Source organism: Debaryomyces hansenii (genome assembly GCF_000006445.2).
Source record: "Debaryomyces hansenii CBS767 chromosome A complete sequence".
Taxonomy (NCBI): Eukaryota; Fungi; Ascomycota; class Pichiomycetes; order Serinales; family Debaryomycetaceae; genus Debaryomyces; species Debaryomyces hansenii.
This window is the reverse complement of record NC_006046.2, coordinates 926,448-940,953: the sequence shown is the minus strand read 5'-3', so window position 1 is coordinate 940,953 and position 14,506 is coordinate 926,448. Positions and strand designations below refer to the sequence as shown.

The following is a 14,506-nucleotide window of genomic DNA, read 5'->3' as shown; positions in this document are numbered from 1 at the left end:
TGGCTCATTGCTGCATGGACTTAAACAGCAATCTTTAGGGACATAAATCACGTGCCGAATCCCTTTCATTGCGGTCCATTACGTCTTGCGATCAACTTCACTATAAATATGAACGAAATGAACTGTCAAGTAGCCGGACAATTGATTCAATCTTGTATACTTTGATAAATAATATATACTCAAGAGTCAAAAATTTAGTAAAAAGTTCAAAACAGCAAATATGGCGTTATATTACAATTTAGTCTTCGGTTTATTAATCGTTGAAATGACATTTTTCACCTTCTTATCATTACCATTCCCAAGAAGGATCAGAAGGTCAGTTCTTTCAACAGTGTCAGCACCGTTCCGAAATGAGCAATTCCAGATTGCGATAAAGTGTGTGTTGGGGTTCGTGTTGGTGTTGTTCATTGACTCTGTTAACAGAGTTTATGCAGTTACCACGGAATTGCATGCATCGTCTCCAAGCAACCAAGCAGGCCCAAGTGGTGGTGTTTTGAACGATAGATCAGAGGTACAAGCCAGAAGATTCTATGCGCAAAGAAATATGTATCTCTGTGGATTTACCTTGTTCTTAACCTTGATCTTGACTAGAACTTATTCGTTGGTGTCGGAATTAGTTCTCACCAAGGACAAATTGGACAGCATGAAGGCCAATGGTGAATTATCCGAAGGTTCAGATTCGAGTGAAGTTGCTCAATTGAAGAAACAATTGGCCAGCAAAGACCAAGATTTAGAAACCTTGAAGGAACAAGCACAAGGCTTGTCCAACGACTATGAAAGTGTTTCTGGTGAAGCTAAATCTAGAAAGGCTTAATGAGACAGAAATATGCACTATGAGTAGTATGTATTTCTTGTGTATTATCAGAGATTTGTGTGTATTGCAGGTTGTATAAAATTTAAATATATAGTGATCTATCTATTATATAACTAAGATTTTTCGTAGGCATTGCTCTTATGCTTTGGAACGAATTGAAAGTTTGGACCAGCCTTACCTAAAAACATTTCGGTAATCTTAATCCAATCCTTGTAGTCGGTTGATCCTAAAAGAGTTTCGAGCTCATCTCTACCTTTCCATTGCGGAGGTCTTTGGTTTAATTTTGGTGGTAATCTTTCTAAGATTCCAACAGGAATATATCTATGAGTGAAACCTAAGAATTCACACATAAACCTTCTGGCTAATCCGACACCATACTCGTCGGATCCCCAATGCTCAATAGCAAACTTGGCATATTGGCCTATCATTTCTAATCTTTCTGTAGATGACTTATCTAAGTATTGTTGTGCTTCAACTTCTTCAAAAATCCATGGTTTGATTAATGCACCACGAGCAACCATAACTGAATCAACACCTGGAATATTAACGGCATTATACCAATCCTCGTGAGTGTAGACATCCCCGTTACCAACAAAACATGTTGGTTGAGTGTCTCTCAATTCCTTGTTGTCTTCTTTCTTATTATTCCAGTCTTGCACTATATTTGCAACATCTTGGACATACGACCAATCTGCCTCTTTCGTGTAACGTTGTTGTCTGGAACGACCATGCAAAGTAATGGCTGCAACCTCATTTTCACTCAATATACGCTCAACTAATGCCTTGGCTGTATTCTTATTTTCCTTCGTACCTGTTCTGATTTTAACGGTAACTGGAATATCACCAGAAGATGCATTCATCCCCTTCAATATACGCAATAAACGAGCAGGTTGTTCCATCAAAGCTGAACCTTGACCTTGACGGTAAAGTAAATCAATTGGACAACCACAGTTTAAATTCAATTCCGAAACGTGAGTTGCTTCTTTATAAATGGCTTCAGCCGCCTTTGCAGCAGCCCAATGCTTGGAAGTTGCAATTTGAACCCCATACCCTGGATATTCAGTTCTATGAGCTTTTGGCAAGGCCCATTCCGCATTAGTACCTTGTAAGAGAGGTACTGATAATGCCATTTCTGAATAAGTAACATCAGCACCTAAAGTCTTCATAAGACGACGATACGGCAAGTTACCAACGGTAGTTAACGGTGAAACAATCTTAGCATCACGTAAATTCAATTTCTTCTTTTCTGCAACTTTGAATGGAGCTTCAACAAAAGTGGATTGATTTTCCTTGGCTTGTTCTTGAGCCTTTTCGATATTTGCTTCATTCTGGACCAAAGAATCTAAGTATGGAATCATCTGAGATGCATACTCAAACGTATACTTCTTCTTTTGTAAACTGGTCTTCTTATCTGGGGTAATCTTATTAACTTCGTAGTTATTCAAAGCTTTTGCGTTTTCTACTTGTTCCAAATCTTTGAGTAACTTATGTGTCTCTTTGTTGTAATGTGAATGTAACCATCTACACTTCAATCCAGCTGGACAGTATCCGATAGCGGTATAGACCGGACAATTACCCTCGATATCTTCTGGTTTAGATGAAATATATTCTTCAACATTATGTGAGTTACGGCAATTTTCTGCCCCAAATCTACACTCTTTAGGGTTTTCTGGATCTAACAACGAGGAGCATAATCTGACTTCTTCATGTTGCTGCTTTAAATCACGCTTCTTGTTTTGGCCTCTTCTCTTCTTATTTTTACCTCCTTTTCCACCCTCTTCTTCCTGTCTATCCCCACCTTCGGCTTCGTCATCGTTAATGTATTTTTCTTCTACTGGTACGTCTGGATTTTCAACAATGAATTCAGCTTTGATTGGGGCAATTCCTTTAGCAAAGTGATCATGTCTTGGTTCAATATGTGGCTTCTTTGCCTCTGCCTCATCCGGTTGTTCGGACGGTCTCTTTTCAGGAATATTGGACATTATTAGTGAGATATCAGTGATAAGAAGTAGATAGATTTTTCAACTTTTTTTTGTGAAAAATTAATTTTGCATCCCGCTCCTACATCAAATTTGGATTTTCTACAATACTTACAGCATATTATTACATTGTCTTCATACATAGAGATATCTTTAGTATCGCTGTTTCATATAACGTGCTTATTCTGATGATAACAAGTATAGAATATGTACTATTGTAGTAGGGTTCATTTCACCATTAATACTACTAAGTAGAACTCATCTCTTCTCTGATTATATACAGGCTATCGATTTAGTACCAAAAAAATTTTCGAATCATATCTTTATATTAATGAAGTATCTGGTAAATTTAAGCATAACCTTTTAAGATATAATCGTGAAATGGTTGAACCTGTGGATAAAAGAAGAAAGCTTGATGAAGATATTCCTTCAAGCAATGGTTCAAGATCAAAATCTGCTCCAAAACCATCAAAAATTTACAGTCCTTTCAGAATTATCGGGAATGTCTCTAATGATATACCATTTGCCATTGGTACGTTAGGGTCTACATTTTACATAGTAACTTCAGTTGGACGTTCGTTCCAAATCTACGATGCTGCTACTTTGCATTTGCTATTCGTTTCCCAGTCGCAAACTCCGTCTAGAATTACGAGTTTAACTGCCCATTACCATTATGTGTTTGCTGCGTATGGTAATTCTATTGGAATTTATAAAAGAGGTAGATTAGAACATACTTTGGAATGCCCTACACAGGCTACCATTACTAAAGTATTAGTATTCGGTGAGTACCTCATAGCAACTTCATCTGAAAGTGAGATATTTGTCTTCAAGAAACCAGCAGGATCTAAAATCGCTACTGAATTATATACTACTTTAAAGTCTATAAACACCAGTATTGATGGAGATATCGTAGGGTTGATTCACCCTCCAACCTATTTGAATAAGATCGTTGTGGCCACAACTGGACATATTTTGATTTTCAACATTCGTACAGGTAAATTGTTATATAAATCACCAGATCAGCAATTTATGGAAAATATTTCATGCATAGAATCGGCACCTGTTTTAGACGTTGTTGCTATTGGAACAACTCTTGGAAGTGTCTTCTTGTACAATATAAAAAAGGGTAAGATTTTAGGCTCTAAAATTGTTGCTGCAGCTCAAGATGCTGTTGCAAAGGTTGTCTCCTTATCATTTAGAACTGATGGATCGCCTCATATAGTAGCGGGTTTAAACAACGGTGATTTGTTCTTCTATGATTTAGCTAAAGGTTCCCGTGTCCATATTTTAAGAAACGCACATAAAGAAGCACATGGTGGTATTGCAAATGCTAAATTTTTGAACGGTCAACCAATTGTGGTAACCAATGGTGGTGATAACCATTTGAAAGAATATGTGTTTGACCCGAGCTTATCAACATCCAACTCATCCATTGTTTCTCCTCCACGTCATTTAAGATCAAGAGGAGGTCATTCTGCACCACCTGTTGCAATTGAGTTTCCTAACGAAGATAAATCTCACTTTATATTAAGTGCTTCGAGAGATAGATCATTCTGGTCATTTTCTTTAAGAAAAGATGCACAGTCTCAAGAATTATCTCAAAGGCCTGTTAAGTCGACTAATGGGAAGAGACAAGCAGGACCAGTTTCATCCATGAGAGAAAAATTCCCTGAAGTCGTATCGATTACTTCATCTCAAGCCAGAGAAGGTGAATGGGAGAACGTTTTGACGGCCCATAAAGAGGATACATTCGCCAGAACTTGGGATTCAAAAAGTAAAAGAGTGGGTAGTCATAATTTACTGACTATTGACGGAGGGATTGTAAAGTCTGTATGCATTTCTCATTGTGGTAATTTTGGCTTAGTTGGTTCTGCTTTAGGAGGTATTGGTGTGTTCAATTTACAATCAGGAATGTTGCGTAAAAAGTATGTTTTACATCGTAATAAAGCGGTTACCGGCTTAGCAATCGATGGTATGAACCGTAAGATGGTTAGTTGTGGGTTAGATGGAATAGTTGGCTTTTATGATTTCACACAGCTGAAATATTTAGGTAAATTACAATTGGAGGCACCAATTACTTCAATGATTTATCATAAGTCTTCTGATTTGATTGCATGCGCATTGGACGATTTATCTATCGTCATTATTGATGTTATCACTCAGAAAGTTGTCAGAGTATTATATGGTCATTCTAATCGTATAACAGGTATGGATTTCTCACCTGATGGTAGGTGGATTGTTTCGGTTGCATTAGATGCTACTTTGAGGACTTGGGATTTACCTACTGGTGGCTGTATTGACGGTGTTAGATTACCTAACGTTGCAACAACAGTTAAGTTTTCACCAATTGGTGACTTATTAGCGACAACCCATGTATCTGGAAACGGAATTTCATTGTGGACTAACAGGGCGCAATTCAGACCTGTCTCTACAAGACATATCGAAGAAGACGAGTTTTCAACTATACTCTTACCAAATGCATCTGGTGACGGTGGTTCTACAGTGTTAGATGGTGCATTGAATGAAGAAGACTCTGATGCTATAAATTCCTCAGAAGTGTACACCTCATTGGATCAAATAGACGACTCGTTGGTTACTTTATCATTGGGTCCAAGAGAAAAGTATAATACATTGTTGCACTTAGACACCATCAGGCAACGTAACAAGCCTAAGGAGGCTCCAAAGAAGGCCGAAAAAGCTCCATTCTTCTTGTCTTTATCTGGAGAAGCTGTAGGCGATAGGGCGTCTGTTGCTGAAACAGAGAATAATGCTAAAGGTGCTACTCATGCTGATGAAGAAGATGAGTCTGATTCTAAATTGCATAAATTGAAGTCTGATGGTAGCCATTCTTTTGAATCAATGTTTACGAAATTATTAAGAGAAGGTAGTGAAGATAATGATTATTCTCTGTTCTTGAAGTATTTGATCAAAGCTCCTCCATCTACCCTCGACCTTGAAATTAGAACTTTGAATTCCTTCCCACCATTAACTGAGATGGGTAATTTCGTTCTGGCTTTGTGCCAAGGTATGCGTAATAATGATAATTATGACCTATACCAGGCAATCTTTTCTTTATTCATGAAGAACCATGGTGATGTGGTTCATAATTTTAAAGATGAAGAAGATTTACAAAATGCTCTTGAAGAATGGAGTACATTAAACGACGACGGTAAAGATAGGATGGACGAATTAGTAAAATATTCTTCTGCTGTCATTAATTTCTTATCGACTGTTTAGTATTATAGAATATATATGTAAATAAGACATCATAATAGAAAATACTAGTAATTGAATTTGTGTCATAAAATAGTACTCGTTTTTATCAGCTAAACAGATAACTATATATGAGAATAGACAGGCAATTACATCCTAGAAGGATATTATAAGTATGAATATTAACGTGGTAAAACCATCAACATGGGTTCATATACGGGGAGATCAGAAAATTTCTGCGGTAAATTGCTTTAATGATAAGTTATTCTTGGGTTTAAATGAGGGCGATTTAAAAGTATATTCTATAAAGACGCCTAAAGAAGAACTTCCTGATTCAAAATATCCAAATTATCCCAGTCATACTAAGTCTTTTAATGATACTAAATCATTGTTCAATAATAATGATCAATTGCATATATTTAATTTGGAAACTTCATTTAAAAATACTACAGGTAATCACACCGCTATAGAAAGAATTCATATAATTTCAAACGTATCAAATGCTAACGATAAGGAAAGATATACGTTGATAATATCTAATCTGAATTTAATAAGGATCTATGAATTAATAGGAGCAAGCTTAAATCTAATTGAAGAAATAGAAGATTCCAAGAACTATGTTGACTATGTAAGTGTTCGTATGGCACAACAAACATTGATAATTACGGGTGCAAAGAAGACACTTACCATTTATGAATTAACACAGAAAACTCGTAATACATTTCTGTTTCATAAAGTTGAGGATATAATTGTAAAAGATAAGATAAAAGCCATACACTTGTTACCTCAAATTAATAGAAACCAAGTCATCGTAGGGCTTATAAGTGATTTCTTAATAATTGATTTAGACAAGAACTTCAAAGTATACTCTGTCCCATTTGATGAGATGAACCTAGGAAATTTCATGCATACTACGTCCTTCGGTTACTTTGGATTATCAAAGACTGGCCCAGAAATACGAATCATTCCAGTGAGTGATGATGAAGTATTGTTAATAAAGGATACACAGGCGGCAAAATTAATACTTAATGATGACTCACCAACTGTTGTAAATACACCTATTAAATTTCTGCTGATTCCGTTGTTTGTAACTTGTTTAGAGCCATGCTATCTTTTGGCTGTCTACAATAAGAGAATGGAAATTATAGACTTTGAAAGCGGCGATTTAGTTCAAAAGTTTCAGCATAATATCAACTCAAGTTATATATGTGGATATCATACAGATGATAAGATATTTTTGGGTTCGGGGATAGACTTATTACATTTCAGCATTCTTGATTACCAAAAGCAGGTAGATCAATATTTAGATTATAAGGAACCTAAGGGTTTCAAAAGAAATATAAGAGACGCAAACTCTGATTTAAAGCTCATAGGAATTTCAAAATCTATTTCATTGGTGTCTAGATTGAAAAATGATAATGAATTTTTTAAGAATACTAAAGGTTCAAATGAGAAGAACAAACAATTAGCGCTTAGAGATTTATATAAGTCTAAGGCTATAAAATTATTTGAATGTTACTTTAAGTATCACGAATCTTTGGTTGAGATTGCGTCAGATTGGATAATATCATATAAAGATATACTTCCTTTGTTTCCTGATTTTCTAAATGCAGAAAAGCAGATTAATCGCGTTGCAGACAAAACTCATCAGCCTTCATCAAATGTTGTTAATAGAATATCATTGGAAGATATTCTGTCTACGACATTGGGACATACCACCACTGCTGATTCTGCTACAGACTATGAAATAGCGGAATCGTCAAAAACTGAAAGAACGTCAACAGGATCACTTCATGAATCCAAATCAGTTTCGGAACATTCAAAATCAAATAATGTTAGGAAATTCAACAAAGCTGTGAGTAATTTGATAATATACTTTACCGAACAAAGAAGGATCCATGCAAATTTTTTTAGTAACGATTCTGATTCTACTCCATCAATTAAATGGAAGGGCATTGAAATAACACCATATGATATTTATCCATTTATGGTACCTGATGATTTAGAAAGTCAGCTCTATGAGACAGCTTCAATCATTGATACAGCATTATTTTTATGCTATTATTATACTAAGCCGATGCTATTAGGGCCATTGTTGCGGTTGCCAAATAATAAATGTGATACAAAAATTGTTCATGAATGTTTATTAGCCAATTTGCATCAGCATAATAAACAACCTTCATTTATTAAAGAGTTACTTGATTTTTACTATGGACGAAACCTCCATAAGGATGCCCTAGAAATGCTTTATAAGCTAGCACACGAAAATACGGACGACCATGATGATGACTTCGATGACTTCTTACGAGGGCCTGCATTGACTGTACAATATCTTCGAAAACTCGATGTAAATGATTTAGACTTAATTTTTGAATTTGCAGAATGGGTTATGAAAGAAAATGACGATACCGCATATAAAGATGCCGAATTAATATTTATGAATGACTCATATGAATGTGAAAGCTATGATCATTTCAAGGTTCTTGAGTTCCTTGTGAGTGTTGTAAAAAATGATACCATAGCCATAAGGTATCTAGAATGGTTATTATTTGAGAGCGAGATATTTAAAGAAGTTGAACCAAGCAACACTGTACTGAAGTTTCATACTAAATTATGCTTGTTATATTTGACAAAGATTATACAAATACAGTCTAATGATGAGAATTTTGCAGCATCTCAGTATTATATTAAATTGAGTGATATCCTTGAAACTACAACTTTGTATGAGCCTTGGACGGTCTTAAATGCTATTCCAAAAACAGAGGATATGTTTCTTCGGTTAACAACATTTATTTACAAGAGACTAGGTGAACACGACAAAGCCATAGATGTTCTTTTCAGTCAATTGGAAGATTTGGATTCGGCTATGAAATATTGTTCTGATATCTATTACCAACCGCATAATAAACAATCAGGAGAAAAATTATTGCATAAGTTGCTTGATGATTTACTACAACACGCAAACGAGAATATATCCTCCATCGAGAAATTATTGTATACCCAAGGTTCTAAAATGTCAATCCTTCTTATATTGACCAGTTTACCAAACACATTCCCCCTTTACAAGCTAGAAAAATTTCTCAGTGAACAATTAAGATCCTCGATGGATTTTGTTCATGATACCAGCGTTGCGAGTCAATTATATAAGGTTGGTACTACCAAATTACAAGATAAATTGCAAACCACTCAAAGTGAAGGATACACGGTCGAAAGTGGAAAGCAATTATGCACCATTTGCAACAAAAAATTGGGTTACAGTGTGTTGAGTGTTGGCAAAGATAACCAGATAGCACATTATGGTTGTTACCAAAGAGAGCAACTAGGTACTATTTGAAATATAAGTTGTACATAGATAGTTATCGAATAATAGTACGATGATGCGTGCGTTACACAAACCTGTAGTATAAATCTCACCATCGCCTGTTGTAATATGGAGGTGTACAACCTGTGAAGTCAAAACATTTGATATATACATATATATTAACGAAGAGGATCTGATATAGGTAATCAATCGATATGTCTTCAGAAGACTCAAAATTTAATGCCGATTCTGGGTCGCGTCATGGTTCTGGTTCCGGCTCAGACATAAAACTTCCTCCAATATCTTTTCTATCCGGGCATGGAAGACAACATAACAAATTACCTTCAGCTTCAAATATGGGTATATCTTCGTATTTGTCACATCCTGGTAGTAACTACTCAAGTCAATCGCCAGATTCTAATGATGAACGTGCTAACAAAAGGGCCAAATTGGAAGATACTGATGCGGAACTGCACTCTCAAGACAATAATCTTCAAAAGTCGGCATTGCTAGGTCTTTATAATGCAGCTAAGCTGTCTCCAAATGTGGCATTTACTCCAACTAACGAAACGCAAGTCCAGGATAGAGCTGCTGGTCAACATTCTCATGGGTCCCCCAATTCATTCAATCATTCACATAATAATCAAGCACACAATACTCAATCCGCTATTCCACATACCCATACAAATCCCCATCATCACCACCATCACCACCATCATCATCATATACATCGCAATTCACCTGGTGAATCGTCACCAAATGGCATTCCAAATTTACATGATGGAAGTCATGTCCACCTTGTAGCACGAGATGAAAATGAAACACCAGTAGCCGAACGAAGAGACGTAGCTCACAACACAGAAAGCCGTGTGGACCCGCCCCGTTCAGACGAAATTAAGAGTGAGAATAACAATACAGAGAAGTTAGATTTGAGCCCAGCAAACGATGAGGCTGAAGAGGAAGTACCGAACAGCGAAAAGAATCAACCAGAACAAGATCAAGATCAAACAAATGATTCCCAACTAGCTAATGATATTACTGAGACCAGTGAGAATGCTGTAGTTGAAACATCGCCAAATGGTTCACTAAGTCAAAAATCACAACGAATTACCATTGAGAAGTCGCAATTACTTGAAATCTTGAAAGAGCTTTTCCCTACTCGTCATAACTTAGGTACTCTAGTATACAATCCAACTACTACCTGGTCAACGTTACAAACAGCACAGTTGACAGGATTAAAGCCTGAACATCATGAGCGCTTTCAACAGCTAAAGGAAGATTATGAGGATAAACTCAATGAAGAATATTTCAGAAATAACTTCAAATATATACCTATGATTCCACCGCTTGCCAACGATTACATCAATTATTTGCTTGAAATTAAGATTCCTTACAAGTTTATTAAATTATTCAAGGAAGATCTAGATGACGACAATATTCCACTCAAGCGTCAAATATGGGGTGGTGCTAGTGCTGTATACACTGACGATTCTGATATATTGTTAGTTCTCGCTCATTTAGGTCTTTTTAACGGAAAGATAGATTTGACCGAATGGAATGAAAAATGGACTTCCGATGATATCATAACTCCGCTTGATGCTAAGAACGATCCGAACGAGATACACGGCGACTTGTCTGTGACAATTTTGTTGTTACCTTCGTTACCGGATTATCATGGTTATTATGCAAACGGTATTAATTCGAGGCTGTGGATCCGTTACAATAAGCATAATGGTTTGTCGTATGCGGTCTATAATGTCAAGTGGGAAGGTTATGGGAGCTATTTGCGTGATAAGACATTATTTAAAAGGTATCAAACCGAATTATATGATGATATGGAGACAACTAAAGAGGAATTATCATCTAAGAATGGCTGGAGTTTCAATTTTGCGTATTACAAAAAGCTCAAGCATAAATTCGAAACATTGGATAATCAGAATCCTGAAAGGAGTCTTAAGGATTCGACTATCACCTACAATAGTTAACTTTGTATAGTTCATTATCGTGTATTAATAAATGTTTATAACAAATTTCATTTAGTTGCTCCTGCATTAAAATTTCTCCCCATGATTGGGTGCTTAAAGTTATTTTGTTTTCTTACCTTACCGACCAAAGTTTAACTGTAGATAAAGGATACTGGTTTGAAATGTACTAGAGTAGATATAGTATAGATATTCATTGTTTTATATATATATTTGCCTGTGCCATTTCCTAAACTTATTTTTGTATCGGGGAGTTTTTATTAAAAACAACCAAAAAGGCTATCAGTTAAATTTACATAAGAAATCAGAAGCTTCTAATGATTGACACCATAGAAACATCGACAGAGAATTCATCATTTCAACCTAAATCTATTCTTAAGAATTCAAAATCAGTACTAACTTTACAGTCTAAGACTACACCCTCAGACAGGAAAAATTCCAACTCCAAAAAAAAAGTGTCTAGTTTCATTAAAAATATTTCTATACTGTGGAACTTGTTGAGGTTAAAAGTAAGATCATTATCTGACGAAGTTTTTACAACCGACGAACTAGTGGACGATCTATTTGTTGATACCGATTTAGACGATCCACTCGAAAGGCTAGCAAGGAATAATAAAGGATACGCATCAACAGAAGAGCAATTTTTAAAAGAATTTAAAAAGCACAAAAGTCTAGACAAAATGCATGAAGACTATGTACAGAAGGTCCAACCTATACATGAAGAATTGAAATCATCGACAACTGCAACTTCTGATATTCAGACAAAGGGAAGTCTTTCGTTGCAAGACTTAATACGGCAAATTTCCGACACTACGAATTCGTCAAAAACCCCTTGTAACGACTCCGAAGATGATGAAGAGGAAGAAGGTGGTTCAAAACTGGTTTCATATCACGATGTTGATATATGTAAGATGAGAGAGGATTTATCCTTGCTGCTTAAACAGATAGTCTCATCGGAAAGTATCGCAGATACCTCAAAGTCTACTTTGCGTGAAAGAGGAAGCCAGATAAACCTTGGAGAAATGTTATGGGAATATCGTCGGAGTAAATGGTTGATCACAAATCCTGAAGGAGAATTAAGGGCTGAGGAACACTTGCGTCAGCTGTCCATAGCACATATTCCAAAAAACTCCTACGTTCGAATTTATAATAATTTAGTCGACAAAGGAAGGTTATTAAAAGACGACAAGCGTATAAATTTAAGTGATCTAATTAAGGTTATTAACGCTGGTTGGATTGCAGAAGAAAGATGGGATCGAGCAGCCAAAGGTTTAGCATAAGATCAACAACCATATTAATCGTCATAATAAGAGTAATAAGATAATAATAATAATAGTTATAAAAATAATAATAATAATAAAAATAATAATAATATACAGTTATATATAGTTAGATATATGTATGTGTGCACATTTATGACAATATTGGTTTCATATCATCATTTAGTACGATCTTTGTTCAGTTGAATGAGCTTTAATGTATTTTCTAATATCCTCAAGTCTTGGTCGATTAATTCTGATCTTCGCTGAAACAAATCTATTGAACTGGTTTGTTTCTTAGTATCTTCGTGGGAGTGGAATTGCAATCTCCTGTAACTTTTATTTATTAGGTTTGTGAGCTTTTGTTTGTCATTTAAAAGTCCTTCATAGTTCACAGACACATCTTCTTTTAATTGTCTATCAATTTCCTGGTCCAATTGATGAACCGTCGTTATCTTGTCTAATACAGGTGGGCACCCATTGCCATTAGATGAGTTGCTTCGTATCAAGGATGCGAGGGTCCTATGTAATTGTTGTGATAAATGTGACGATTCCTGTAATAGTTTCTTTTGATTATGTTTAGCTTGTAGAAGTAAGTTTCCATGCAGATTGGACTGTTGACCTTCGTCGCTATGTGGTACGTCTTGTGAACTCATATGTTTTGTCGTTCTAAAATTGTTATTCTTGTCTGGAGACTGATCCGAGCCTTAAATTCTCGCTAAATTTTGATTACTCTACTAGCACTAACAACTAATCACTACATATGAACACAATTAATAAGCAATTCCTCTCGAAAGAGTCACTTTTCTTGAAGTTTCCTAATGTACCACTTGATGAGTGCAATATTGAAGACTTATTGGTAGGTATAAAATCCAAGCAACCATATAATGAACTTATAGATTTAACATATTATCTTTTAAAGAATAATTCCTTATCGTTATCGGAATTACTTAAAATATGGGAGATTAGACTAATATTGCATTTATTTAATAACCAATTGACGTTTTCTAAGAAAGAAGCTATTAATTTAAACAATGCATTGTACTTGAATGAAAACAACGATATCGCCCCACCACAAGGTCAGCAAGTCCAAAATCCAAATAGTAATAATGATAGTAGAGCAAGCTCCATGAATTCAGGAATTGGAAATACACCAAGTCCAAGTCCCGGATTACAACCAATATATCCTTTACCAAAAAATAATAATGGCCTAATTGGCCATAGCTTGTTGATAATGATCCTCAGATTGAGGTCTATACCGAACTTGAGCCTCGTCAACGAGTTATACAAGCTATGTTATCAGTTGAGGCTAAGATCATCGGGCGCTGAAGAGGAGAAAGTAGGCTTACAACTAAAGTTGATCAACTTGAGCTATGATATCATTGTCATACTCAGTATCACCAAGAATTACCATACGTTACTCAATTACTTAGAGTCGATTAGATATGAGTTGGTGTTACAGAAGAAACAAAACCAACTTTCCGATATGTATAGGCAGTATCTATCGAACGTGACATTACTATGGGTGATTATCCTTATCATGGTGTACGTTCGAAATGGAACAAAGAAGGACAGGTTAACCGATATAATTACCAAGCACTACCAAGACACATTTGAGAACGATGTCAATGAATTATCTATGAACAGTTTATCGTATGTGTTGTCCCACATACTGCCTCTCCCGTCGTCAGAAGAAATGGCCACGGTACCACCGGGTGCCCTAACAATACTGCATTTGGTGCAATTGATTCTACTGGGTGATATCTCTGGAAGAATAATATGTTCTACAATAGGCTTGTGGGATATCTCGAATGTGCACGGATACTCCTTGACCAAAGATGACGAATTTAAATTAAATCACCAGCCCAGTGATGCCTCCGATAACTTGTCGTCGTGTTACAATGAATTGACCAGCGACTGGGGCAGGTTTATTTACAAGGTATACGGATTAGAGTAAT

At 35.9% G+C, this 14,506-nt stretch overlaps 8 protein-coding genes across 8 annotated transcripts; 6 read left to right on the top strand and 2 right to left on the bottom strand. All coding sequences in view use genetic code 12, as the record gives it.

The window, feature by feature from the left end:
• Positions 1 to 220: 220 nt before the first annotated feature.
• Positions 221 to 814, top strand: DEHA2D11308g (DEHA2D11308p; the record flags this gene model as incomplete). Its single annotated transcript, XM_458957.1, has 1 exon — positions 221 to 814. One exon carries the CDS (start codon positions 221 to 223, stop codon positions 812 to 814), a length of 594 nt encoding a protein of 197 aa, XP_458957.1.
• A 113-nt stretch (positions 815 to 927) lies between these two features.
• Positions 928 to 2,796, bottom strand: DEHA2D11286g (DEHA2D11286p; the record flags this gene model as incomplete). The annotated part of the gene is made up of 1 exon (XM_458956.1): positions 928 to 2,796. One exon carries the CDS (start codon positions 2,794 to 2,796, stop codon positions 928 to 930), a length of 1,869 nt encoding a protein of 622 aa, XP_458956.1.
• A 378-nt stretch (positions 2,797 to 3,174) lies between these two features.
• On the top strand, positions 3,175 to 6,030 carry DEHA2D11264g (DEHA2D11264p; the record flags this gene model as incomplete). Its single annotated transcript, XM_458955.1, has 1 exon — positions 3,175 to 6,030. One exon carries the CDS (start codon positions 3,175 to 3,177, stop codon positions 6,028 to 6,030), a length of 2,856 nt encoding a protein of 951 aa, XP_458955.2.
• A 151-nt stretch (positions 6,031 to 6,181) lies between these two features.
• On the top strand, positions 6,182 to 9,340 carry DEHA2D11242g (DEHA2D11242p; the record flags this gene model as incomplete). The annotated part of the gene is made up of 1 exon (XM_458954.1): positions 6,182 to 9,340. The coding sequence occupies one exon, from the start codon at positions 6,182 to 6,184 to the stop codon at positions 9,338 to 9,340; it is 3,159 nt and encodes a 1,052-aa protein (XP_458954.2).
• A 182-nt stretch (positions 9,341 to 9,522) lies between these two features.
• Positions 9,523 to 11,292, top strand: DEHA2D11220g (DEHA2D11220p; the record flags this gene model as incomplete). The annotated part of the gene is made up of 1 exon (XM_458953.1): positions 9,523 to 11,292. The coding sequence occupies one exon, from the start codon at positions 9,523 to 9,525 to the stop codon at positions 11,290 to 11,292; it is 1,770 nt and encodes a 589-aa protein (XP_458953.2).
• Positions 11,293 to 11,606: 314 nt separating this feature from the next.
• On the top strand, positions 11,607 to 12,569 carry DEHA2D11198g (DEHA2D11198p; the record flags this gene model as incomplete). The annotated part of the gene is made up of 1 exon (XM_458952.1): positions 11,607 to 12,569. One exon carries the CDS (start codon positions 11,607 to 11,609, stop codon positions 12,567 to 12,569), a length of 963 nt encoding a protein of 320 aa, XP_458952.2.
• Positions 12,570 to 12,727: 158 nt separating this feature from the next.
• On the bottom strand, positions 12,728 to 13,204 carry DEHA2D11176g (DEHA2D11176p; the record flags this gene model as incomplete). The annotated part of the gene is made up of 1 exon (XM_458951.1): positions 12,728 to 13,204. The coding sequence occupies one exon, from the start codon at positions 13,202 to 13,204 to the stop codon at positions 12,728 to 12,730; it is 477 nt and encodes a 158-aa protein (XP_458951.2).
• Positions 13,205 to 13,311: 107 nt separating this feature from the next.
• DEHA2D11154g (DEHA2D11154p) lies at positions 13,312 to 14,505 on the top strand (the record flags this gene model as incomplete). The annotated part of the gene is made up of 1 exon (XM_458950.1): positions 13,312 to 14,505. One exon carries the CDS (start codon positions 13,312 to 13,314, stop codon positions 14,503 to 14,505), a length of 1,194 nt encoding a protein of 397 aa, XP_458950.2.
• Between the last annotated feature and the right edge of the window lies 1 nt (position 14,506).